This window comes from Puma concolor, chromosome A1 (genome assembly GCF_028749965.1).
Source record: "Puma concolor isolate L17-30 chromosome A1, mPumCon1.1.hap2, whole genome shotgun sequence".
Lineage (NCBI taxonomy): Eukaryota > Metazoa > Chordata > Mammalia > Carnivora > Felidae > Puma > Puma concolor.
The window spans coordinates 146,379,164-146,405,791 of NC_141667.1; the positions used below are offsets into that span (position 1 = coordinate 146,379,164).

The following is a 26,628-nucleotide window of genomic DNA, read 5'->3' on the forward strand; positions in this document are numbered from 1 at the left end:
CAGATAAGATATAAACTCTGAGCCAATATTAAATGAGATGATAAAATAACAGACAGAACCTGAATTCTTTGGTCATTTTCTCTGGATCTGCAAGGGTTTGCTCTTAGGAGTATTCAATGTGGTTTTTATTTAATTTAATTTAATTATTTATTTTTTGTTTCAATGCTCATTTATTTCTGAGAAAGAGAGAGAGAGAGAGACAGCGCGAGCACATGAGCAGGGGAGGGGCAGAGAGAGGAGACATAGAATCCCAAGCAGGCTCCAGGCTCCCAGCTGTCAGCACAGAGCCCGACTCGGGGTTGGAACCCCTGAACTGTGAGATCATGACCTGAGCCGAAGCTGGACGCTTAAACGACTAGGCTAACCAGGCGACCCCATTCAATGTTGTTTTTATAAGCCAGTTTTGCTTTGACCATCTGTTTACTCTTTTATTTCTTCTTTACTTTTTCTTACAGCTTAAAGTAGCTACTAAGACTATCTTGTATCTGAAACTTTCTTTTTTTTTTGTATCTGAAACTCTCAAGGCCTGTTTATATTAAATTACAGCTACTTGGCCTCACTGGGGGGGTTGTCCAAATGCTGTAGACAGACCCAAATCCATCCGTGCCAAGAGAGGCCAAGAGTAATTTAAGAAGAAAAAGCTTGACAAACATTTCAAAATGCTTTTCTGCCTCAAGCTTTCTCCCCATCTGAAAAGTGTTCAGCACGGATCAGCCAGATTATTCATATTTACTGAATGCCGACATTCTTCCCACATTGGTAGACGTGACCTGGAGGAAGCTGATGACCACGAGGAGGACATTAGTCATTTGAAGAGTCACACTCCTCGGAGTTTGGGCAAGACTTGCCATCTGGCTCAAACGCTCACAAGCCTGGTTTCTCAAAAGACTTTGAACGAGGGTGTGTTGATCTAATTGCTAAGGCACACATCTTCTCAAAAGTCACGGAGCCTTGATGAGCACAGGGTGATGGATGGGAGTGTTGAAATCACTGTATTGTAGGTTCGCAACTAATACAACACGGGACATTAACGAAGTGGAATTAAAATAAAAGCTTAAAAAAAAAAAAAGCAAGTCACAGAATAGCAGCGTGGTGAGGGAACTTCAGTTCTCCTCTTTCTTTCTCCTGGGGTTTTAGAGGAAGAAGACGATGGCCTGCATACCACAGTGATGCTGTTTGAAAATTACTCCCTCGTGTGTACCCCTAACTCACCACAGTGAGAAGTGAATATCAGAACTTTATCAAACACCCTGGAACATTCTCCAACAAGTTAAGAGAGGGAAGGGAAGGGAAATAGGGGAAGAGATGGGCGCTAGGCTGCCTTACACTCATTTTTCCATTTCATTTTAACAACAGTCCCCTGGGATATACGCTGTCACATTTACTTTAGAGCTAAGGCAACAGAAACTCAAGAGATTTTTAAAATTAGACTTACCTAAGGTTTGAATTTCGGGGAAGTTGATATTTAAACCCAGATGTCAGGGAATCTAAAGGCCCTCATTCTAATATTATAGGCATGGCGATAAATACACACGTAGGTGTATGTGCGGACACGCACAGAATGATTTCTCAAGGATGCAGTGACCGTTCGATTCTGTTTCTAGGGAAAAGGAGACAGCTGTGCTGCAGGATCCCCTTTTCTCTCAACTAACATGAGGCCATGCATGGTTCTACTTTCTTGTCTCTCACCCAGAATCCTGAGGAAATGCATTCCTTCTGTCCGAAGGACGAATAAAATACATAACCCCCAAAGCACTGGCTGGTGGTGTCATCCTAAATGCCAGGGGAGGGGCACTGCCTTGAACCCTTCAGTGCAGGTCTCTGGCCTTGCTCAGGACATCAGGGGCTCTGCCTCAACCCAGCACCCCAGGAACAACACCCTGCATGGACCATGAAGTTGCCATCCCAGAGCCTCTCTGCAGAAGAGTGTGTACCCAGCTGGAGTTACATGCTTCCTCACCCGCAGGCTGCTTTCCATTTGATCAGAGAGCTCTACCCCCAAGGAAGGTGAGTACAGAGAAGCAAATGTACCTACTTGTGGGTTAGGAGAGTCTGATTTTTAACCTTTCCAAGATAAAATGGTTCCTGTTTCATGGCACCAGTAGATACATTTAAGGTGATGACTGGAAAACCACTCTGGTGTGTCCAACGGTCCATTATGCTTTTTACTGGCGCTGGCAAAAGAATTTTACTCTGGTCGTCTATGACCTGTTTTAGAAAATCATCACAAGAGCAGATATTTACCATCAAAATCTTCTGCCTAAAAGAAACTACCTGGCTATTCTGTTCCTCATCTATGCAGTGATTCCCAGTGGGTGATCTTCGGGGCCAAATTCAGAACCCTATTGAACTCTATATGTGAATGAATCCTTAGTGTATTCATTCATTCATTCATTCATTCAACACAAGTCAGGAAGTAGGACAATTACCATTTGAAAATGCCTCCATAAATCATCTTGCTCAGCAGTTGAGTAAGAAAATGTCTTCAAATAGGACTGTAAAAAATAGAAGAATGGAAAAGCCAAGGTTAAAATAAATAACATGCCAAAACCATGTAGGTCTACTTCCTGCCAAGTAACAACAATTTTGCAAACTCACCTTGAGTGCACTGATAAATACATTCTCATTCAGAAAGCTAGAAAGCATTCGGGCCAAAGATGCTCCCTAAGACATAAGAAACAGTCCATCATTTGAACAAATTCAACATATAAATACCAACACATTCCATTCTGATGAGCAATATTCTGGGCTTTTCTCCTCATTGCTTTGTGGACTTGAGTTGAATGTTTGGGTTATGCCCAAATTGCTGATAAAATAGTAGACTGTCACTAATTACTAGGTAAAAAGTGAACAAATGTCCTACATATAAGGAATTCATGGGGCATCTGGGTGGCTCAGTTGGTTAAGCACCCGACGTCGGTTCAGGTCATGATCTACAGTTTGTGAGTTCGAGCCCCATGGCGGGCTCTGTGCTGACAGCTTGAAGCCTGGAGCCTGCTGTGTCTCCCTCTCTCTCTGCCCCTCCCCTGCTCATTCTCTCTCTCTCTCTCAAAAATAGACAAACATTAAATAAAATTAAAAAAAAGAATTCAGGATACACAACATGTTTTAAGCTGAGATATTTACATGGTAAGAATAAATTTCCACCAAACAGGAGGGTTCTCCTTAAAAGCAGCAAGTTGTCTCAGTGTTTTTATAATGATGGATGGTACTGAGCACCTAAAATAGGCTTGATTAATGTTTGCTAGATGAGAATTGATTTATTTATACACCTCTTCTGAAATGCACCCACTCAATAAAATCACAGTTTTCTGTATCAAAAGTTTTCTAGTATCCTATTATTAATCTATTATTCTTAGAATCCACTTTATGCACCTTCATGCGGGAGTGCCAAACAAAAGAAAATATGTAACTCATTTTACCTTGTTGTAAGTAAATAAGTCAAAGAGTTCATTTATTTCACTGGTTTCTGTGAAATTTTCCACCTTCAAGGCCACAGCTCTAGACACCAGGGCGTGATCTTCACTGAGGACATGATGTAAAATGTTAGAAAAAAAGACCTCATTCTAAAAGGAAAAGAGTGAGCAGCATTAACTTCTCAGGTTTCACAGAAACACAAAATCCAAATGCTTTCAAAATGCTTACAAAAAATACTTTCAAAAACTGACACAGAAGAGGGGACAAAAAATCATTCCGATGTGCTCTATGAGCTGTCGTATGCCAAATAAGTTAGGAATCCTTGAATAACAAAATTCTAAGCTACTTTCCTTCCCCTTTAATAGCCCTTTTTATTTCAATGAAAACAAACAAACAAACAAACACCAAACCCATTACAAAGTTGATGTGTTTTCCAAGAGAGCTTATCTACATTCCCCCAAAGCAGATCCCTGGCCATACAGACAGGACCTACCAGAGAATAGCATCTTTAGGTGGTTTTAATCCTCTAGAATTTTATTGGTTATTTTATTAGTAACCCCTTAAAATGGATCAACCTCTCTTATATGAACATTTGCAAACCAAAACCAGGCCAGATTTACAAATCCAATGATGATGTCAGAATTTGTAATTGGAAATAAATCCACAGACTGGAGAGTACAGCTTACAGATCATGCATTATGAGACGACAACTTATTATATTTTAATGAGAATAACAGAACTCTGCAAAAAAAAAAAAAAAAATATGGGTGCCTGAGTGGTTCAGTCAGTTAAGCGTCCGACTCTTGGTTTCAGCTCAGGTCATGATCTTGCAGTTCGTTTGTTCGAGCCCCGCATCACGCTCCATGCTAATAACATGGAGCCTGCCTGGGACTCTCTCTCTGCCTCTCTCTCTGCCCTTCCTCTACACTCTCTTTCTCTTAAAATAAATAAACTTAAATAATTTTATTAAAAAAAATAGACTTCTCTCAGACACACAACAAAGGGCATTTCTTTTTGGAAGGAAAGATAAAAGGAAAACCAAGGTACAGCCAGAGAGGTGCGTGGGACGGCAAAGCTGAAGAAAGGATAGTGGTTAAGAAGAGACAGAGACAGCTGGCTCAGACCCCACAGAGCTGGGCGAGCCCCCTAATAATCCACAAGAAGCCTCAACTCCCCAGCGGCTATCTCTGGGGTCCCCAAGCTGACTCCTTCAATTTCTGCCTGCTTCCATTAGCCAATGTTCTAACCAACTCTCTCCTTTTTCATTTACTAACACCATTGATTCTATGGTTATCAAACTCTGCTCTTCTAGAAATCAGAAAGCCTGTCATTTAGACCAGTGCATCTCAAACTTTAATGTGAATAAGGATGCCTTGTGGATCTGATCACAATCAAACATGTGTGAATTCAGGGGCACCTGGGTGGCTCAGTCGGTTAAGTGTCCAACTTTGGCTCAGGTCATGATTTCAGGGTTTGTGGGTTTCAGCCCCACATCGAGCTCTGTGCTGCTGACAGCTCGGACCCTGGAGCCTGCTTCGGATTCTGTGTCTCCCTTTCTCTCTGCCCCTCCCCTGCTCATGCTCTGTCTCTCTCTCTTTCTCTCTCTCAAAACTAAACATTAAAAAAAAATAATAAAAACAAATAAATAAATGCAGAGTTGCAGAATGGCCCATTGTTGAGTCAATGAATGAACCATAACTGACTTCATCATTTTCCTGTTAGTTAGGCATTGAAGTTGCTTCCAGCTTTCTGTTGTTATGAACAATGTTTTAACAACACCTTTATACATAGACTTTTCCAGATTTTGTGAACTCCACCCTTGCCCCCTGAATGGATTATCTCTTCTGCCTGCCTGGTGTAAGATCTTATATCATCTTCTAGTTGTCATTATAATCATACAAGTTAACTGTGATGAATGGGGCAAACACCTCTTCCTCAATATCCTTGAGGTCGATTCTCCTCTGGGCCTCCCATAAATTAATGCTTGTTCCAGCCTGTTCCAGTCTGCTGGAGGAAAACACTTCACAAAAAGTGATGTTAGACTTTTAGAAATTCATTATCTAGCCACTACATACAGTGACTGGAGACAGGGAGTCTGTATACTCACCATTACTTTCTTCCGGTAGCTGTGAGATTATAGAGAAAAAGATCTACTCCTATTAAATCTATTTTTATCCTAAGAAACACAACAGTATTTATTACAATCAATTTGCATGGACTATCACTGTGGTTAAAAGCACAGGCTTTGGGGGCACCTGGATAGCTCAGTCGGTTAAGCATCCAACTCTTGATTTCAGCTCAGGTCATGATCTCATGGTTGGTGGGTTCGAGCCCTGAGTCGGGCTCTGTGCTGGCAGCACAGAGTTTCTTGGGATTCTCTCTCTCCCCCCCCTCTCTTTGCCCTTTCCCATTCATTCTCTCTCTGTGTCTCTCAAAATACATAAATAAACTGAAAAAAAGAAAAAAAGAAAAACAGAATTTGGAATTGAGCTGCCTGAGTGTGAATCCTACCTTACCCTCTTTGGAACTGTGTTACTCATAAAAGGCAACCAACTTTATCTCTCTGAAACTCTGGTTTCTCCATCTAGAAATGGAGGGAAGAAAACTGTCCTCATGGGATTATTATCAGGACTAAATCAATTTACATAAAGTTCGTAGCACAGTGCCTGGCGAACAGAACATGCTCAGTGAGGGTTACTCACTCACAATTACTTAACAAAATTGTCACTATTATGATTTCTGTAGTTCGCTGAGGACTGAGTCAGATAATGGATACGACGCTCTATAAACGGTAGTTGTCACGATGCTGCCTCGTAGATCCTCAATAATTTGTTGTGTGACTGCATGAAACTTACTTTACCGATGAGGAACTAAAGCTTAGAGGTGGGCAGCTTACAATGATTGTAAAAACAGAGTTAAGACGTGACTGTCTGCAAGGCTCCTATGTTCCTTTCCCTCCGCCAAGTCTGTTGCTTCCTTAAGCCAGAGAAAGAGAGACAGAAAAGTCAGTGGGTGGCAGCATCAGAGCTGGGGCTTCAGGGACCAAGAAGCCAACTGGTGCCTGATGTTTTCTGAATCTGGGACCATGACCCATTCATAACATGTTTTAATGACTTTCAGCTGAAATGAGACCAAGAAAGAAAAAAACGGGAATCTGATTCGGCATATGGTTCTGTGATTCTCTTCCCCAATGTCAATGTAATGACCAGATTAAAAGGAAGCCAAAGTTCTTGATCTCTCAAAGATCACTGAAATAAGGCTTTAAGCTTTTAAAACACAAAGCTCACGGGAGATTCCTCAAGCGCCAGGATCTCACGCTCTTTTGCCCAGAGTTATATTCAGTCAGCTTCACAAACACTGAGAAATGTAGATTCAGAAAAGAGGTGTTAAGAAAGCAAGGCTTATGGGGCGCCTGGGTGGCTCAGTTGGTTGAGTGTCTGACTTCAGCTCAGGTCATGGTCTCACAGCTCTTGAGTTCGAGCCCTGCGATCAGGCTCTGTGCTGACAGCTCGGAGCCTAGAGCCTGCTTCAGAGTCTATGCTTCCCTCTCTCTCTGTCCCTCCCCCACTCATGCTCACTCTCTCCTTCAAAAATAAGTAAACATTCAAAAATTTTTCTGAGGCACCTAGGTGGCTCAGTTGGTTTAGTGCCTGACTTTGGCTCAGGTCATGATCTCGCAGTTTGTTGGTTCAGGCCCTGTGTCGGGCTCTGTGCTGACAGCTTGCTCAGAGCCTGGAGCCTGCTCCAGATTCTGTCTCCCTTTCTCTCTGTCCCTCCCCCACTCACACTCTGTCTCTGTCTCTCTCTAAAATAAATAAACATTAAAAAAATTTTTTTAAGTATAAAACAAATTTTTTTAAGCAACGATTAAAACAAGTAACTAAATGCTACAAAAAGAGGCTAATCTTATATTTGCTTCAAAAACACCAGTAATATATTTTCATCAAATTTTCCCAGATATGATAATACCTTAGCCATTTCAATTGCATTAAGGGGTAATTGATCGATGGCAATGATATATTCCATTCAGCTAAGAAAATAAAGGATGAATCTAATTGTTTCGCAGGAATGGAACTTCTTTTCTTATTGAATCCAAGCAGGGTTAATTTGGGATACAACCAAATGCTTTCATAAACAGTTATAGATGACATAAACCATGCATAGATTCTAGCTTCTCAAAGAGAGATATAAACAATTTTGTAGGTATAGAGTATATTGAAAGGACTTTTGAAGACAACTGATGTTTACATATATAAAGTTTATCTAAATGGAAAGAGTCATATAATGAACTCTCTCACACACACACACACACACACACACACACACACACACACATCCCATTAGCTCTTAGAGGACAAGAACACTCCTGTGAATCTTCTCTGCAGAGCACAGTGGGGTGAAGGCATGGGCTCAGAGTCAGAGAAACCTGGGACCGAACCTCATCTCTGACATCTAGTAGCCATGAGACCTTGAACAACTTACTTAATGCTCCTAAGCCACTTTCCTCTACCGGAAAATGGACAAAATGACAACTAGACTCCTATGATCGTTTTGAGAACTGAGTAAGATGAGGCATGTACGAAACTCACACTACCTGGGATGTAAGTCCTAAGCACTTGGGGTATAGGAAAGGCAGTATTATTGCCATTATTATTGTCATCACCTTCGTCATCAGACCAGACCCAGACAACTGGGTTATAATCACACTTCTGTCTCAATCATGCAAATGACTTGGGCAAGTCACTTGACCATCCAGTACTTTAGTTTCCTTATCTACGTAATGATGTCCAACCTAAGGGAAGGAGGGCAGGGGCACCTCAGGGCAGCTGGACTGCGGGGTGGTGGGCGATTTATAGGAAGTCCACAAAGTATACGGTGGGTTGCATGGAACCAGGGTATTGTGGGGTGCCTGGGCGGCTCAGTCAGTTGGGCATCCGACTCTTGATTTCGTCTCGGGTCATTGTCTCACGGTTCGTGGGATGGAACCCTGCGTTGGGCTCTGTGCCGATGGCGTGGAGCCTGCTTGGGATTCTCTCTCTCCATCTCCGCCTGCCCCTCCCCCATGCTCACTCTCTCCCTCTCAAAATAAATAAATAAACTTAAAAAAAAAAAGAGGCTGCTACATCAGTGCTTCCCACAAACTGAATTCATGAATAGGTTAAAAAAAAAGGGGGGGGGGTTAAATAAAGTTTCCATGGGGCCAAGTTAGGTTTGCCAATGTTTTATTCTGCCAAATTATCAGCAAAAAAAACCAGAATATCATCTACCTACCGTCTCCATCCTCTCATTAAAAACAGAAATTTTATTGCCAATGTAATAGGAAAAACATAAGCTTAGAATCTCCTTCGAAGTGAGTACATTTAGCCTGTAATAATGACCTGGCCAGTGGAGATTAATCAGCCTTTCGAATATCAGTATACTGAGTGAGGATGGGGAAAGAAGGAAAGAGGCCAAGAACCAAGCTTGGAAACACTGGGGGGAAGGGATGAGGGACAGGCCAGCAAAGAGCAGTGGGATAAGCAACCCTGAGCATCTGAAAGGTAAAGGCAGGGGTGCCTGGGTGGCTCGGTTGGTTGAGCAGCAGACTTTGGCTCAGGTCATGATCTTATGGGTTCATGAGTTTGAGCCCCACGTCACGTTTGCTGCTGTCCCCATAGAGCCCCGTTGGGATCCTCTGTCCCCCTCTCTCTTTGCTCCTCCCCTCCCCCCCCCCACTCACGCACTCTCTCTCGAAAGTAAATAAACATTTTAAAAAATGAAAAGAAAGAAACAAAGGTAAAGGGAGGCAGGGACAGAGGGGACGCAAGGACCCCAGGCTGCTATAAAAAAATGAGGGACATGGCAAAGGATGATATTACATCTAAACATTTAAAGATCAAAGCCAAGTAAAATCAATTCAGCTTTATCATGACATTCTAAAAGCAGTACCTAATTAATCTACCTAAACGACCAGAAGTACAACTTATAGTTGAAATCACCAGATTTGCATATTCATGAAGTTATATTTTCATACTACTATTCATTGAAAATGGCAAAATACTATCAACTATAACATATATGCTATCAGCAACATAGCTGATATATAATTTAATAATATAACATATTATAAATATAACATTACATATTATATATTATATATATTATATTTTATAAATACCATAAAATGTTATCCATACTATTCCATATGCTATCAACAACATAGCTGATATATAATTTCACAATAATATAATATTATAAATATTGTAACATTACATATTATATATTACATATATATTTTATAAATACTATAAAATATTATATTATCCATATTATTCTATTTTATTTAATGATATTACTTACCATTAAAGTCAGAGACTACTAATTACAGTGGCTTTAGAATTTAGTCTAGGTAGGAATAAGTGAAAATGACCTAAAATCTGAGAGTAGGGGAATAAAATATGTATATATCTCATAAGGTGACATAATAAAATATTAGGCAACCCTTAAACATCCTGTTTTCACTGAAGGTTGATGGGGGTGGGAGGGAGGGGAAAGTGGGTGATGGGCATTGAGGAGGGCACCTGTTGGGATGAGCACTGGGTGCTGTATGGAAACCAATTTGACAATAAATTTCATATTAAAAAAAATTCCTGTTTTCAAAAATGATATAATGATTTGTGGAAACTCTCTTGATACAATAGGTAGTACAGAAGGCATTACATGTTTCTGTGTGAAAAAAGTAATTCCCACTTTTACGAATATTTATAATGAGTAAAATCCTGGAAAAAGAAATCACGAAAAAGAGAACACTGATCATCTCTGGTATTACAGATAATTTAACATTCCCTATATTTTTCTGTATTTCACACACTCGAAACAATGAAATGCATTACTTTTATAATTAGGAGAAAAAAATATAAGTAAATTTAACAGACACACTTACTCTTCGGAATTTAGGATTGAAGTAGTTAATGACTCCAAATTCAAAATAAGATGCAAAACCTTCTTTGAGCCAGATATCATTCCACCAATTCATGGTAACCAGATTTCCAAACCACTTTTGGAGATGGGAGAAAAAAGAGCTTTCTTAAATTTAACTTAAGTAATATTTACTGTAATTGCATGTTAAATAAATGTAAGGTCAAAGACACAATTAAACTTTATTTGCCTTCAATAATCAAACTTGAAAATAGGACTCCAAAAAGCAGGTTGTTGCTTTAACATGAAGAGATAGCAGCCGTGCATTTCTCTGAAATAATTATTTCACATCCAAATGACTGAAAGCAATTTGTTTTAAAACTGTCAAGTTCAGGGGCGCCGAGATGGCTCAGTCGGTTAAGTGTTCGACTGCGGCTCAGGTCGTGATCTCACGGTTCCCGAGTTCGAGCCCCATGTCAGGCTCTGTGATGACAGCTCAGAGCCTGGAACCTGCCTCAGATTCTGTGTCTCCCTCTCTCTCAGCCCCTCCCTCGCTCACGCTCACTCTCTCTCAAAAGTAAATAAACATTAAAAAAAAAAACTGTCATGTTCAAAGATGAGGTAAGCTAGAGTAGCATTTCCTAAACTGTCCACTTGCCCAAAAGTTACATTAAGTTAAATAAAGCAGAAGGTTGGAATGTTCAATTAACACCTACTAATTATAGCATCCTACAAATAGACTACATCAGGATTTTTCTGGAAGCAGTTATTATGTTTCAAGAACATGTTTTGAGCTGTGCCATAGACAAATCACTCATATGTTCTACAAAGTGGTCCAGCTGTAATTATTGTCTATTTGACCTTAACAGAAAGAAAGTGCCAAATGGACGATGCATAGAATCAGGAAAGAAAAACAGAATAATTTCTAAAACCAACTAATCCATACCCTAGTATTTAGTCAAGTTCTTATAACAGCTGTGATATACTAATAGTCATCAGCCTGTCTTCCAAAACAATGTGTCGCTTGAGAATCATAAAAAAATGACATATTGGGGGGACTGATCAAAACTTGTCAAGGTTTGTTTTGACTACGCAACAAGGGGTTATTCTATCCTAGTAAATCACTCTTTCCCAAAACTTCTTATAGATCCACATGGCAAGAAGATAACAATTTCATAGCTTAGAGCATTTCTTTCTTGACAAACTGGTATGAATGGAGTCAAGGTCAAAAAGCAGGTGTGAGAACCTCCATTAAACACACAGCAAAGCTTCTAAAATCACGGTGTGAAGGCACAGATCTAAAGAAATAACTCCTTGTTTACACTGATTTTGGGTATGCAGCTTGAGGATTGTTTACTAGTCATCCCACTGACATTAACATTGCTGACACCCCTTTAACCTCTCTTCAAAAAACAAAACAAAGTCTATAATGATGTACTGATGAAAGAAATGTGGATATCCTTCAGTGACCTTTTTGAATATCCCTTATTTTAAGATGGAATGAAAACAAATTATCATCCCTCTGGTTGACTTACTTTCCTTGAACAGGGCTCTGTGGAGTAAAGTCTACCTTTGGGTATGAATACTTGACCTCTGAATGGCCTGTAAGGTCTCATCTCTATGATCCATCACCAATAGTTCAAATCCACACAAGATCTGATTACACAGATCCTTCCTTCATTGTCCCACTTTTTGAATGATTTTTTAAAATCTGGTGTACCATAGGGGCACCTGGGTGGCTCAGTACATTGAGCATCCAACTCTTGATTTCAGCTCAGTCATGATCTCAGGGTTTATTGGTTCCAGCCCTGCATCTGGCTCTGAGCTGACAGCATGGAGCCTGCTTGGGATTCTCTGTCTCCCTCTCTCTCTCTGCCCCTCCCCTGCTTTCTCTCTCTCCCTCCCTCTCAAAATAAATAAATAAACATTAAATGAATGAATGAATGAATGAATGAATGAATGAAAGTAATCTGGTGTACCATACAGTTTTTTGTTTTGTTTTGGTTTGGTTTTTGCTATCCTTGGTAGAGCAGCTGGAGAATATCTTCATGTGAAATAAGAAAGAACATTTTACCACATGCCTGATGTCCAATCTCGTGGGAGAGAATGAAGGAGATCACAGCCTTTTTGTCTGTTACTTGATCATTTGGTTGCATCAACAATAATGACTCATCGAATATCAATAGTCCCCAGTTTTCCATTGCACTGTTGTCAAAAGTAGGCAAGGCAATTATATCTAAGTGGATTTAAATGGAGGGAAAAATGAAATCATCTCTTCCAAAAAGTTTGAGATTTCCAGATATAAGTATGTCAAAATGAAATCATAAAATTACTCAAAGAAAATGCAAGTGAGTATTTTTAATCTGAGGGGAGAGAAGACTAATACCGAAGACAGAATCCAGAAAACAAATCGCTTTGATTATCTGAAAATCACATACTTTTGATAAAGAATCTGCACAGAGAACTCTTAAAACATAACTATAAAAAATAAACTTTTCAAACTTGGCAAACAACCCATCTGAAGAGACACTTTATGACATAAGATAGGCAAAAAGGAAATAGGCATATTAAAAGATGCCCAACATCATAGGTCATCAGAAAATTGCAAATTAAAACAACGGGATACTACGACACAACTATTAGGATGGTTTAAATCCAAAACACACCAACAAATGCTGGAGAAGATACGGAACAGCAGGAACTCTCCCTCATTGCTGGTGGGAAGGCAAAATGGCATAGACGCTTTGGAAGACAGTTCGGCGGTTTCTTAAAAAACTAAATAAATGCTGACCATATAGTCTAGCCATTGAACTCCAAAGTTCTTCACCCACGTGAGTTGAAGACTTAAGTCCACAACAAATAGCAAATGAATGTTTACAGCAGATTTATTGGTAACTGGGAAAAATCAGAAGCAACCAAGATGGAGTTCAAAAGGCGAACGTATAAACAAACTTCAGTATATCCATCCATACCATAGAGCATCATTCAGCAGTAAAAAGAAATGAGCTATCCAACTATGAGAGATCACAGAGGAAATTTACACGCAGATTGCTAAGCAAAAGACGCTAGCTGGGAAAAGCTATACAATGGTACCACTCCAACTACAGCAAAACCTTGGTTTGTGAGCATAATTCATTCCAGAAACACATTGGTAATCCAAAGCACTCGTGTATCCAAGTGAATTTCAGGAACCATTGGCTCAGTAGTGACCATGTGACGTTCAGCATCACGTACTACTCACATTACAGAACACTGCTCGTTGATCAAGTTAAAATTTATTAGAAATGTTTGCTCATCCTCTGGAACTCTGGAACAAGTTACTCGCAATCCAAGGTTTTACTTACAGAAAAGGTAAAAGCAGAGAGACAGGAAAAAGATGTGTGGTTATCAGGACTCTGGGCAGAAGGGGGGGATGCATATGTAGAGCACAGGGGATTTTTATGACAGTGAAACTATTCTGTAAGATACTGTAATTTTGGACACGTGTCAATATACGTTTGTCAAAACTCATAGAATGTCCAGCACCAAGAGTGAAACCTAATGTAAACTACAGGCTTTAATTAATGATATCGTATCAATATTGGTTCATCAATTGTAACAAATGTGCCACCCTAATGGAAGATATTTACAGTAGGATAAACTGGGGGCGGGGGGAGGAGAGGAGGTAAATGGGAAAACCCTACGCTTTGTGTGTAATTTTCCGATAAACCTGCAACTGCTCTAAAAAATAGTCTAGTTACAATGAAATATTTTAGTTCACCAAAAGACACCATAAACAAATATGAAAGGCAAGCCACAAACTGGGAAAAATATTTGCAGCATATAGCACAAACAACTAGACAATGGTTTTTTTCAATACTAAAAAAAAAAAAAAAACCCTAACAAATTAAAATTTAAAAAAAAATGTGAACAGGGGCGCCTGGGTGGCGCAGTCGGTTAAGCGTCCGACTTCAGCCAGGTCACGATCTCGCGGTCCGTGAGTTCGAGCCCCGCGTCGGGCTCTGGGCTGATGGCTCGGAGCCTGGAGCCTGTTTCCGATTCTGTGTCTCCCTCTCTCTCTGCCCCTCCCCCGTTCATGCTCTGTCTCTCTCTGTCCCAAAAATAAATAAACGTTGAAAAAAAAAAAATTAAAAAAAAAATAAAAATAAAAATAAAAAAAAAAAAATGTGAACAATTCACTAAAGAAACAATTAAAATAGTCAAAAATCTTACTTGAAACATTCAACTTCATTAATTATCAGAAACAAAAATTAAAACAGTGATATAACTTAATCTTTCAAAGGTGTGAGAAGATTAATAATTAGTACTGTATTAGTATTAATAATTAGGTAAAGGAGAACTGGCATAATGCCTGTTGATAAGGGTGTGAACTGCTACAATCTTTCCAGGACAATCCAGCAAAATGCTTTATAATTTTTAAAAATGTTCCTACGCGTTGGCTAAGTCATTTAACTTTTGGAATTTACACTAGGGCAAACAGCATGGATATTTGTACACACTCCTTATGTTTTCTTTAGTGTTTCTTTTTTTTTTTTTTTTAATGTCTATTTCTGAGACAGAGACAGAGCATGAGTGGGGGAGGGGCAGAGAGAGAGGAAGACACAGAATCCGAAGCAGGCTCCAGGCTCTGATCCGGGGCTCGAACTCACAGACCGTGAGATCATGACCTGAGCCAAAGTCAGATGCTCAACCGACTGAGCCACCCAGGTGCCCCTCTTTAGTGTTTCTAAAGTGGCCCAAAATGGGTGGGGGAGGGGAGGTGTAGAATTAGTCCAAATGTTCAACCACAGAGGATTAAATAAGTTATTTTGTCAAATCAATGTATAAGCATTCTCTGTGTTTAAAATGACAATAGAGGGGCACCTGGGTGGCTCAGTAGGTTAAGTGTCTGACTTCTAGGCTCAGGTCAGGATCTCAGAGTTCCTGAGTTCCAGCCCTACCTTGGGCTCTGTGCTGAGCATGGAGCCTGCTTAAGATTCTCTCTCTCCCTCTCCCTTGGTCCCTCTCCCCTACTCGGGTGCATGTGCGCGCGCACGCGCACGCACACACACACACACACACACACACACACTCTCTCTCTCAAAAAATAAAATAAAAATGACGATACAAAAGAATAGTTAGTTACCTGGACCATGTTGCTACATACAGTAACAACCTTTTAAAAGAAACCAAAAAAAAAAAAAAAAAGTCAAAGAACAGTCTCAAACTATGGTTCCATTTCCATTAAAAATAAACAAGCAGGGGCACCTTGGCGGTTCAGTTGGTTACACACCCAACTTTGGCTCTTTACTTACAGACCTTGGAATTGGAATTTCATATAACTGTCATGTGTCAACAAAATAGTCTTCTTTTGATTTTTTTAAACTCATTTAAAAATGTAAAAACCACTCTTAATTCGTGGGCCGTAGAGAAAAAGGCAGTGGGCCATATTTGATAGTTTGCCAACCCCTAATGCAGAATATTAGTAATAACTCATACTGTGATTCCCCCCACCCAGACCAACATCATCAGCACCACCTGGGAACTTACTAGAAATGGAAATTCTGGGACCAACTGCAGACCTACTGAATCAGAAATTCTTGGGACAGCAGCAACAATCTGTGTTTTAACAAGCCTTTCAGGTGGTTCCAATGCATGCTAAAGTTTGAGAACCGCTGACTTACATCTTTCTTTGGGCTGCCTCTCAACTCACCCTTCAGTGTATTCTTCCAGAAGTTAAATTACTATCGGCAAGTTCATTTTTTTTTAACTTTAGAAAAAGTGGTTCACTTTCAATGCTATAGAGTTTTTCATTGTGTGAATGAACTGTAATTTACCTATCCATTTGCCTGTCGATGACCATTTTGGTTGCCTTCAGTCTGGGGCTATTATAAGAACTGTAGCTATGATCATTCTTGCACTTGTCTTCTGGTACATAAGTGATCAAATTCCTCTTGGAGATCTATTTAGAAATGGAATTATTGGGTTTTAAGATATTCTTTTTTTAATTAAAAAATATTTTTTAACATTTATTTATTTTTGAGACAGAGAGAGAAAGACAGAGTGTGAGCAGGGGAGGCGCAGAGAGAGGGAGACAAAGAATCCAAAGCAGGCTCCAGACACTGAGCTGTCAGCACAGAGCCTGATGCAGAGCTCGAACTCAAAAACCACAAGATCATCACCTGAGCTGAAGTCGGACACTTAACCGACTGAGCCACCCAGGCGCCCCTGGGTCTTAAGGTATTCTAATGATCAACATTGCAAGATGGTAAATATGTTTCAAAGGTGTTGTAGCAATTGATACTCCCTTCCATTTTCTAACATTTGGCATTTGTCACATGCCTCCTTTTTGATAAGTGAGTAGGTATAAAATGGGGCCTCACCATGGCCTTGGACATTCATTTCTCAGTTACTAATGAGGTTCAATATCTCTTCATAAGTGTATTAGTTACATGTGTTCCTTTTTCTTTATAACAACTATCCAGGTATCTTTTATTTTTTTCTACTGTATTTTCTTATATATTTGTAGGTGTTCTTTATATATGTAGGCTACTCCCATTACCACTTCTTAACCCTCTTTCTTTTAAGACTTTTACTTAGCCAGTACATTATCCCTTACTTGGTGATCTGTTGCTTTTGTTTCTACATATTGAAAGTATCACCCCAATTCATCTACTTAAACAGAGAGCCCCAGCCACTTACTTCTTTTGCATTCAAAAAGCACCTAGAGGGGCACCTGGGTGGTTCAGTCAGTTAAGCGTCTGACTTCGGCTCAGGTCATTATCTCACACTTTGTGGGTTTGAGCCCCACATCGGGCTCTGTGCTGACAGCTAGAGCCTGGAGCCTGCTTCGAATTCTGTGTCTCCCTCTCTCTCTCTGTTCCTCTCCCACTCACGCTCTGTCTCTCTCTCTCCTTAAAAATAAATAAAAACATTCCAAAAAAATCTTTAAAAAAGAAGCACCTAAAAAAGTAATAGGTAGCCAGTATTTGCTCCATAGATTCTCACTGATTATGGTCATTATTTCACTGTTTTATGATTTATATTGTACCTGAGTTTCATTGCTACCAAAAATACAAATCGTGTGGATGTGTAGTATATATAGTTTGGACTCTGTTATTTAAAGTTAAAAGCACAGGGGCTCCTGGGTGTCTCAGTCGGTTGGGCGTCCGACTTCGGCTCAGGTCATGATCTCGCGGTCCATGAGTTCGAGCCCTGCGTCGGGCTCTGTGCTGACAGCTAGAGCCTGGAGCCTGCTTCGAATTCTGTGTCTCCCTCTCTCTCTCTGTTCCTCTCCCACTCATGCTCTGTCTCTCTCTCTCCTTAAAAATAAATAAAAACATTCCAAAAAAATCTTTAAAAAAGAAGCACCTAAAAAAGTAATAGGTAGCCAGTATTTGCTCCATAGATTCTCACTGATTATGGTCATTATTTCACTGTTTTATGATTTATATTGTACCTGAGTTTCATTGCTACCAAAAATACAAATCGTGTGGATGTGTAGTATATATAGTTTGGACTCTGTTATTTAAAGTTAAAAGCACAGGGGCTCCTGGGTGTCTCAGTCGGTTGGGCGTCTGACTTCGGCTCAGGTCATGATCTCGCGGTCCGTGAGTTCGAGCCCCGCGTCGGGCTCTGTGCTGACAGCTCGGAGCCTGGAGCCTGTTTCAGATTTTGTGTCTCCCTCTCTCTCTGACCTTCCCCCATTCGTGCTCTGTCTCTCTCTGTCTCAAAAATGAATAAACGTTAAACAAATTTTTTTGAAGTTAAAAGCACAATTAAAACTTAGAAGAGAAGTTGCCATTCTAAAAGTCTATAAATCTTTAAATGTCCACATTTATTCTTAAAAGCATCATGCCACTTCTTCTTTCAAATCTTCTAACAACGCAGAGGCACCTAGGTGGCTCAGTCACTTAAGCATCCAACTTGGGCTCAGGTCATGATCTCATGGTTTGTGGATTTGAGCCCTGCGTTGGGCTCCGTGCTGACAGCTCAGAGCCTGGAGCCTGCTTTGGATTCTCTCTCTCTCTCCCTCCCTCTCTCTCTCTCTCTCTCTCTCTCTCTCTCTCTCTCTCTCCCCCAAAATAAACATTAAAAAAGAAAAAAAAAGTTACTGTCTACCATTCTAGAAGAAGAAGTCTCAATAGGCTCTGTGTGCACAAAGAAAAAGACAAGCCGGATCCTGAACCCAAGTTACTCTTGATCTAATAAGAGAAACAATTAAGTCGTAGTTAAGTCAAGCGCTCAAATGGAGGGGTGCATAGGATGCTGTGGAAGCATGAGGAAAAGGGAATCAGGGAAAGCTTCCTGGAGGAGGCGGCACTGGGTTGAGAAACATACAAATTAACAAGCTGGAGAGACTGCACTGCAGGATGTACAAAGTCCATGTGCAAGAGCCTGAGGGAGAGGAGAAGAGGAAGGTAGAGAGGGGACAGAGCGGATGCCAGGGCATCCTTCCAACTCGGAGGAGTTGCCAAAAGCCCTGAGAGTTTGGCCAGAGACGCACTGTTGTAAAGACAGGGCACAGGGTTTGGACTGTATCCTCAGGGCAACAGGAAGCCACAGAGAGGTTTTAAAGAGGACAGCAATATGTAATATTACAGTAACACGGTTGTCAGGTTTTGCTGTGGAAAGTTCCCCTGTGCCTCAGTGTTGCAAGACGGGCTCGAGGGGGCCAGCAGGGAAGGGGTGGGGACAATAACGAGGAGACTAACTGGAGGGAGGAGGTGCTTTACGGAACAGGGAACAGAGGGTGACTCTGGACCGTTGTTTATGTAAATAAAGACAAATGGAACTTTTCTTGCCTAGACAATTGTCACCGTGAGATCCTCCAGTCACAGATGTCTCCAAGCCCAGGCTTCTGATGCCTCCAACTCCCAGAAGGAGAGGTATCACTTCCGGGATCCCTGAATGGGCCAAGCCTGGTTTGCTCCCCGTTCCTCCCCAGCCAGAAGGCTCAAGCTGCCTAGACCCCTGGCTCGCCGGTGTTCAGGAGGCTTGAGCTCCCAGACAATTACTTCCTACCCTCTTCCACCATCAGCCGAGCTGATGGTGAAAAAGGCAGAGCACACTTTTTCCAAGACTTCGCAGAACAGGTCAGAGGAACAAGATACATTGACACGATACCAGAGACAGAGAAAACGCCGGACAGCTTTCTGAGCGGAGGGGCTCAACACAATCTTAAGGGCATACTGTACAGATCTAGGAGCAACAAAATGTCTCTATATTTCCTCAAGGACTGTATAGGGTTCACACGTGATTTCAAGTTTGTACGAGAGAAAGGACCCCCACGTCCTAATCCAATGACTCACAGCTAAAGAATATTAAAAAACAAACAGACATACAAACGCTACCCCCCATAAATCACCACCAACCTTATTCATGGGACATGGAGTAACTCACGTGGGCCTGCTAAAAGGATCCAGAACTGTGTTGTCACACACATGCACTAGGAGAGGAAAGGACAGAATGCAGGAGGGACAGCAGCCTCTGTAGGGGGAGAGCCTGGCATCAAACACCCAGGAGGAATCTAAATGCTGAGAACACCTGCGGGCACTGGGCAGTGTATGGAGAAATAGCCGATAGGCCTCTCTGTGTTTGGGAAGGTGTCAAACTTACGGATGGGACGCCCGCAGGGCTGCCTCTGACAGTGGCTAAGTGGTAACAATGGGTCCAAGGAGGCTCTTCTGTGTACCCTTGACCTTAACCCAGGGCCCCAACAATAGGAAACCAATGGCATTGGAACAGAAGATGGCTCACCTGTTTTAGGAAGAGGGTAACTAATATTAAACAAATCTTCCAGAAAAGAGAAGATAGGACCTGTGATGTTCAAAGCAAAGGCTGCGTTTCCATTTGCGATGGCATCTTTCCGGGCCCAGATGCGTATCTAAATCAAAAACAATTAAGCAGTGATTAGGGAAAGCGGTAGTGAACTTTGGAAAGAGGCAGCCTGCATGGGCCAATTTTCTGATGCTCTCGAGTCAAAGCCTTACCTTTCCAGAAGAAGCTACACGACAAAATGTTGACAGCTGACGAATCCTGAACAGCATGGAGGTTAAGGGTGCTGACCCCATGCAGTCAAAAATCTGCATATAACTGTAACTTGTGACTCCCCAAAAACCTAACTGTAACAGCCTACTGTTGACGGGAAGCCTTTACCGATAACGTAAACAGTAGATTAATGCATATTTTATATATGTATCATATATTGTAAACTTACAATAAAGTAAGGTAGTAAAAAGAAAAAGCAAATGTTATTTTAAAAAATCATGAGGAAGTTGGGGTGTCTGGGTGGCTCAGTTGGTTAAGCATCCAGCTTCGGCTAAGGTCATGATCTCACAGTTCGTGAGTTCAAGGCCCATGTTGGGCTCTGTGCTGACAACTCGGAGCCTGGAGCCTGATTCGGATTCTGTGTGTGTCTGTCTCTCTGCCCCTCCCCCGCTCGCGCTCTGTCAAAAATAAATAAGTGCTAAAAAAAAAAATTTATTTTTAAATCTGTGTGTACATGGACCCACTCAGTTCAAATGTGTGTTCTTCAAGGTCAGCTGTAAATGTGTACATGCTCTGGAGAAAGTCCAGAAGGCTAGTCACTAAGATGTGAGCTGTGATTCTCTGGAAAGGGTGTTATTTAGTCGTGTTTTGTTTTGTTTTGTTTTTTGTTTTTTCACAATAACATGTGTAACTTTTGGAATTCAGAAATAATCTCTGGGATGGTATCTACCCCTACAGAAAATGTAGACTCTATCTTAGAGTAAGAGGGTATCTCAGACCCTTGCTTCCCTTTTTAGGACATGTTTCCAATGTTCCAAAACAGAACTGTGCAGTTAGCAGGGCTCACACGATATGGTACATTATGAAACACACCTGAGTTGTGCAAATTTAAAACGGTTTGTTAATGTTTTCAATGCTAAGATCATTAACAGTGTGATCTTGTTTTCAAAGGTTTTCAATAAGGTTAATTCCCCTAATTTAAAGAAGTGCATCACAAGTCTTATGATTTTACAGTTGTTGAACAAGGGAATTCTATTCTGTTTATGACCCCTTCCTCTGTAGCAGGTAAAGAGAAAGCCTTGCCACGTTTTGTTAGGTTAATGTAACTGTGTTGTTGTTTGGGGACTCGGGAATTTATTTGCGCGACTCCGTGGCTAATTTGCTCTTGTTATACCGTTCGTTATTAGTTTAATATGAAATCACTTTCTATCCCACACCACCACCATCGGAGCACTTTTTAATGGAGTCGCTAACATTCATGCCGCAGAACGTGTGTGAAATTCAGTAACCTTGTTACAAAAGTTAGCAATGAGGGCGTGAGGGCAATTGTCCTGATGTGAACACAGTCGCTTTGAGAAAGGGTTCTCTGCAAAACATTAGAGAGAATGCTAGGAAAATGAGAAGCAGAGCGACGATATTTGCAGATGGCTGCAGCCCAAGAACACATCCACCTTAACTTCACTTTTATTTCTGCTGGAAAACTTGTCTTGAATTATATGAACATTGCATTACGTGAGGTCTTCAGGAATGTTCCCCTTTCACAAAATGCAACCACCTGTTTTTGAGGCCTCCTACCTCGTTCTCCTCGGCCTCCCTATCTCGGAAGGAGGCCCCAGGATTCAGCCCTGCCCCTGTGCTACACCTACCCACCTTCCCCCCGCCCCCCTCATTTCTAACTCCAGAGGCAAGGGGAAGATTGCTGAACCAAAGCCTAAGCTACCGAGTGGAAACAGTAGTGCCCACTCCCCACATTCAAGATGTGTGCATTTCCACTGTAACCTATGGGAAAATAATCAAGCCTTTGTATATTTAACTCAACGTTTCCAAAGCCCCTCTCATAAACTACCATTTTATAAGCCAAAGGGGAGGCAAAGTTTGGAGATTTCAAGCTGTGTGGGAAGGGGCAGGGAGCCCCCAGCAGGGTCGCCAGGAGCACAAAATAGTGAGGAACACTTTGGAGATGCGGCCACAAAGTTCTTTCAACACCACGGCTAGTCCACCAGTGTATTCTTGTTCTCCACGAACACAGCGGACCTTACCGCCTGAGAGAGGAGTACCTTTACACATGCCTGTGTGTGCTAAGCTCTGTTCAAAGTATGTGATTTTCAGGTGGCTCAGTCTGTTGGGCGTCTGGCTTCAGCTCAGGTCATGATCTCATGGTTCATGGGTTCAAGCCCTGCATGGGGCTGTGTGCTGACAGCTCAGAGCCTGGAGCCTGCTTCAGATTCTGTGTTTCCCTCTCTCTCTGTCCCTCCCCCACTCATCCTCCTCTCTCTGTCTCTCTCAAAAATAAATAAACTTAATATTTATAATATACATATATATATGATTTCCATCCTTAGTTACATTTCCACGTTTATCTTGATGTCAACAAGGATTAACCGCATTTTCAATTTTACTAAATTTTTATCTCTTACTTAATAAGCAACTCTTCATATACTCTGGACACTATTCCAAGAGTACATTCTGGCTCCCCTGTAGACTATGGTGGACTCCTTCCCTTTGCAGAGCTGAGCCATCGCCAAATGCAGCATTCCGCTGATAAATTCCTCCCAAATTTCAATTTTCTGGCTAAGCACATGACCTTCTCAGGCATGTTCCATTTCCTCTCTGCTTCCAACAGCAGCTGGTTTTCTTTTCAGGGCTGTCCTTCACCAAGAAACAGACCTGTCCCTTTTGTGAGACGTGGTTGCAGTATGGCAGCATTGAGATGGGCAAGCCACTTGAGATGTGGATACTGACACACCACCTCGGTCGCTCGTGAGCTCCGGGGCTCGGCTCCTTCATGCCAGGCACAAAGCACGCGCTTGTAAATAGTGCCCAAGGGGGCTCCTGGGTGGCCCCGTTGGTTAGGCGTCCGACTTCGGCTCAGGTCATGATCTCACAGTTTGTGAGTTTGAGCCCCGCGTCGGGCTCTGTGCTGACCGCTCAGAGCCTGGAGCCTGCTTCGGATTCTGTGTCTCTGTCTCTCTCTACTCCTCCCCTGCTCACACTGTCTGCCTGTCTCTCTGTCTCTCTCAAAAATAAATAAACATTAAGAAAGATTAAAACACTAAATCGTGCCCAAAATTTCTGGCTGTGCTTGACGTGGCCTGCGTTCCATCTGTGGATATCAAGGGTCTACCAGTGAGTCTTCAGGCTGGAGCCAACAGTTGAGGAAGAGAAGCTGTGGTCTCCGTCTAACACGGTGTTACTAATGCATCCTCCAGAGGAGCAGCTCTGGGTGATTCTCCCCCTGGCGACAGACTTGGCTCATGCACAGCTTTGTTATCTCCACAAGTCAGTGGCACAAGCCTGGAAGATCTGGGGCGGGCCCAGGAGAGAGTCTCAGATGGGACTGTGGGGGCCTGATTTTCCTCAGCTCTGTGGAGTCCATCTGGCAAGCAAGATCCCGGCCTACGGAATCGGCCTTCCCTCCACACTGCAGAAGAGGCAGTGAACCAGCATGTAAAGCACTTGTCACAGCAGCCCTGACATTTCCCTAAAGAATTATTATTTTTTGAAGTTTATTTATTTATTTATGTTGAAGGGGGGGGGGCAGAGAGAGGTGGTGGTGGGGGGGAGAGAGAGAGAGAGGGGATCCCAAGCAGGCTCCACGCTGCCAGCACAGAGCCCAGCGTGGGGCTCGAACACGCGAACCGTGAGATCGCGACCCGGGCTGAGATCAAGAGTCAGACGTGTACCCGACTGAGCCACCCAGGCATCCCATTCCGAGAGAATTATTATGTGATGAGGCTGTAACTGGGTGAAAACTGGGTATTTCAGGACAGAGCGCCCACTTCATACAACTGTGGGGAGGTGCCGGGTGTCTCAGAGTTGAGGAATCCAGCAGGGCTCCTTCTCGATGGGGCGATACCTACCTACAGGCAGGCATCCGTCCTGCAGGCACTCTGTCTGCCATTACAGTTGTTCCCAGCTGGTGTCCCTTCTGGTCGGTTGGTGCCCAGACTGCCAGACACTTGGATTATCACCCCCGCTTCATGAATGGCATCGGCTACACAACAGGTAAACCTGAGCTTCGAGGTGCTAGTTTGGCAGCTCCCCTGTCTTCTGAAAGGTGCCAACAGCCCGGCAAGAGGGGGTCCAGAACCTACCTTGAGTGCAGACTTTCCACAGAGCCAAAAGGGAGAATGGTGGCGTCCCATCTGCAAAGCCACCCTAAGGGTTTCAACGGGGCTTGGAAAAAGTCAGAGGGGCCACCAGGAGGTGACGATGGGAAATGTAGGTATAACCCCTGGATGCAGAGAGAATGGATGAACCACCTGTGGCCAGTATGAAGGCACCCTTACCTGCAGAATCTTCCTCACTCACCTCTTGGCCCCTTTCAGTTCTGCTGACGTGGTCATAGTCACATATGGCCAACGCGACTAAATAAGTTGGCATGTGGGGAGTGGTGGAAAAGGTGGTAACGGTCCACACGCTTCCATTCACGTCTCTTTTTTCAGACTGACCTACAGAAATTGGTTTTAGTCCAAATCACCGTTAAACCTAAGCAGTAATAGCTACCTTTGAAACAATGTGTGGAGTCGACTGTCACCCATAGTCTAGCAGTGTGGATTTCTGCACCCCTAAGCCTGTCAAAACCATATTAAGTGAAATAAGTCAGGGAAAGACAAACACCATACAATTTCACTGACATGTGAAATTTAAAAGGCAAAACACATGAACAACAACAACAAAAAAGCACAGACTCAGGAATACAGAGAATAAAATGGTGGTTGCCAATGGGGAGGGGGCTAGGGAGATGAGCAAAATGGGTAAAGGAGATTAAGAGCTACAAACTTCTAGGTTATAAAACCAATTCCATGGGGAAAGAATGTACAGCATAGAGAAGTCTGTCATTAACAGTCCTAACTTTAGGGGCGCCTGGGTGGCTCAGTCGGTTGAGCGTCCGACTTGGGCTCAGGTCATGATCTCGCGGTCTGTGAGTTCAAGCCCCGCGTTGGGCTCTGTGCTGACAGCTCAGAGCCTGGAGCCTGCTTTAGATTCTGTGTCTCCCCCCTCCCACACCCCTCTCCTGAATGTGTGTTTCTCTCTCTCTCAAAAATAAAGACTAAAAAAATAAAAGTCCTAACTTCGTATGGTGAGCATTGCATATTACATAATTGTTGAATCACTATGGTATACACCTGCAACCAATGTAATCTTGTACGTCAACTGTACTTCAATTAAAAACAAACAATGGGCACCTGGGTGGCTCAGTAGGCTAAGCATCTGACTCTTGATTTCATCTCAAGTCACGATCTCATGGTTAGTGAGATCGAGCACTACATCTGGCTCTGTGTTGATCGGGTGGAGCCTGCTTGGGATTCTCTTCTCTCTCTCTCTGCCCTTGCCCCACTTGTGCTGTCTCTCTCTCTCTCTCTCAAAATAAATAGACATTTAAAAACAAACCGTGTTAGGAAGGTCTAAGGACAGCCTCTTTGCTCCGAATCAGTATCTTGAATAACACGGTCTTGACTGAGGACCTAATCCATGGGCACCTCAAGTGACGCCCACCACCCATCTCTCATCTTTTCCATCTACTTCTACTGTTTCATTGACCAGGCCACCTCTCAGGATGCTTAATCTAGAGCCTGTGACAGGTCATGGAAGGATAATTTTGCCATTGCTAGGTTTCAGCGAGATCTTCAGTAGAGGCAAGCTGGGCCTTCAAAGCCGAGGGCAGGTATTTGATGTGAATCAGGCTGGCAAACATTAACAGGGCAGTGGTGGGGACCATGGCAAGTCTGGGGGGGAGGCGTCTGCAGGGGACAGTCTCTCGTGAGCTGTAACTATTGCTGTCACAAAGGAGCTGCAGGCCCTGCGTTGTTAGATCTTCTAAGTTTACAAGGGAGTAAAAATCTTGATGTTTATGAGAAATCTCTGGATTTTTAAAAGTTCAATCAGAAGGAAAAAAAAAATCACGCGAGCCAAATGAAACACATCTGTGTACCAGATTCAGCCTAAGTCCTCGAGCTTATCACTAACGATCAATGTTGAAGCCCAAACTAGTGGGCAGACAGGCTACCAAAGTAGAACGAAATGGCGTTCCCAGATTCCTGTGCAAAAAGAATCAGGACTTGCCATCTCTAAAGTGTGGGTGCTGGGGGCGCCTGGGTGGCGCAGTCGGTTAAGCGTCCGACTTCAGCCAGGTCATGATCTCGCGGTCCGGGAGTTCGAGCCCCGCGTCGGGCTCTGGGCTGATGGCTCAGAGCCTGGAGCCTGTTTCCGATTCTGTGTCTCCCTCTCTCTCTGCCCCTCCCCCGTTCATGCTCTGTCTCTCTCTGTCCCAAAAATAAATAAACATTGGAAAAAAAATTTTTTTTAAATAAATAAATAAATAAAATAAAATGTGGGTGCTGA

General features: G+C 42.4%; 1 protein-coding gene across 7 annotated transcripts in view; it reads right to left on the reverse strand.

The window, feature by feature from the left end:
* LVRN (laeverin) overlaps positions 1-26,628 on the reverse strand; it is a 79,274-nt gene that overhangs the window by 31,822 nt on the left and 20,824 nt on the right. For all 7 annotated transcript variants that reach the window (XR_015250718.1, XR_015250717.1, XR_015250719.1 and 4 more), the window contains exons 3-10: positions 24,595-24,734; positions 20,053-20,179; positions 12,396-12,550; positions 10,340-10,453; positions 3,423-3,566; positions 2,599-2,664; positions 2,430-2,495; positions 2,036-2,208 (exon numbers count right to left, since the gene is read on the reverse strand). Coding sequence is in view for 2 of the 7 variants with exons in the window: in XM_025924540.2 (XP_025780325.2) it covers positions 2,036-2,208; positions 2,430-2,495; positions 2,599-2,664; positions 3,423-3,566; positions 10,340-10,453; positions 12,396-12,550; positions 20,053-20,179; positions 24,595-24,734 (985 nt within the window). In the remaining 5 variants the exon portion in view is untranslated. The remainder of the gene's footprint in view (positions 1-2,035; positions 2,209-2,429; positions 2,496-2,598; positions 2,665-3,422; positions 3,567-10,339; positions 10,454-12,395; positions 12,551-20,052; positions 20,180-24,594; positions 24,735-26,628) is intronic.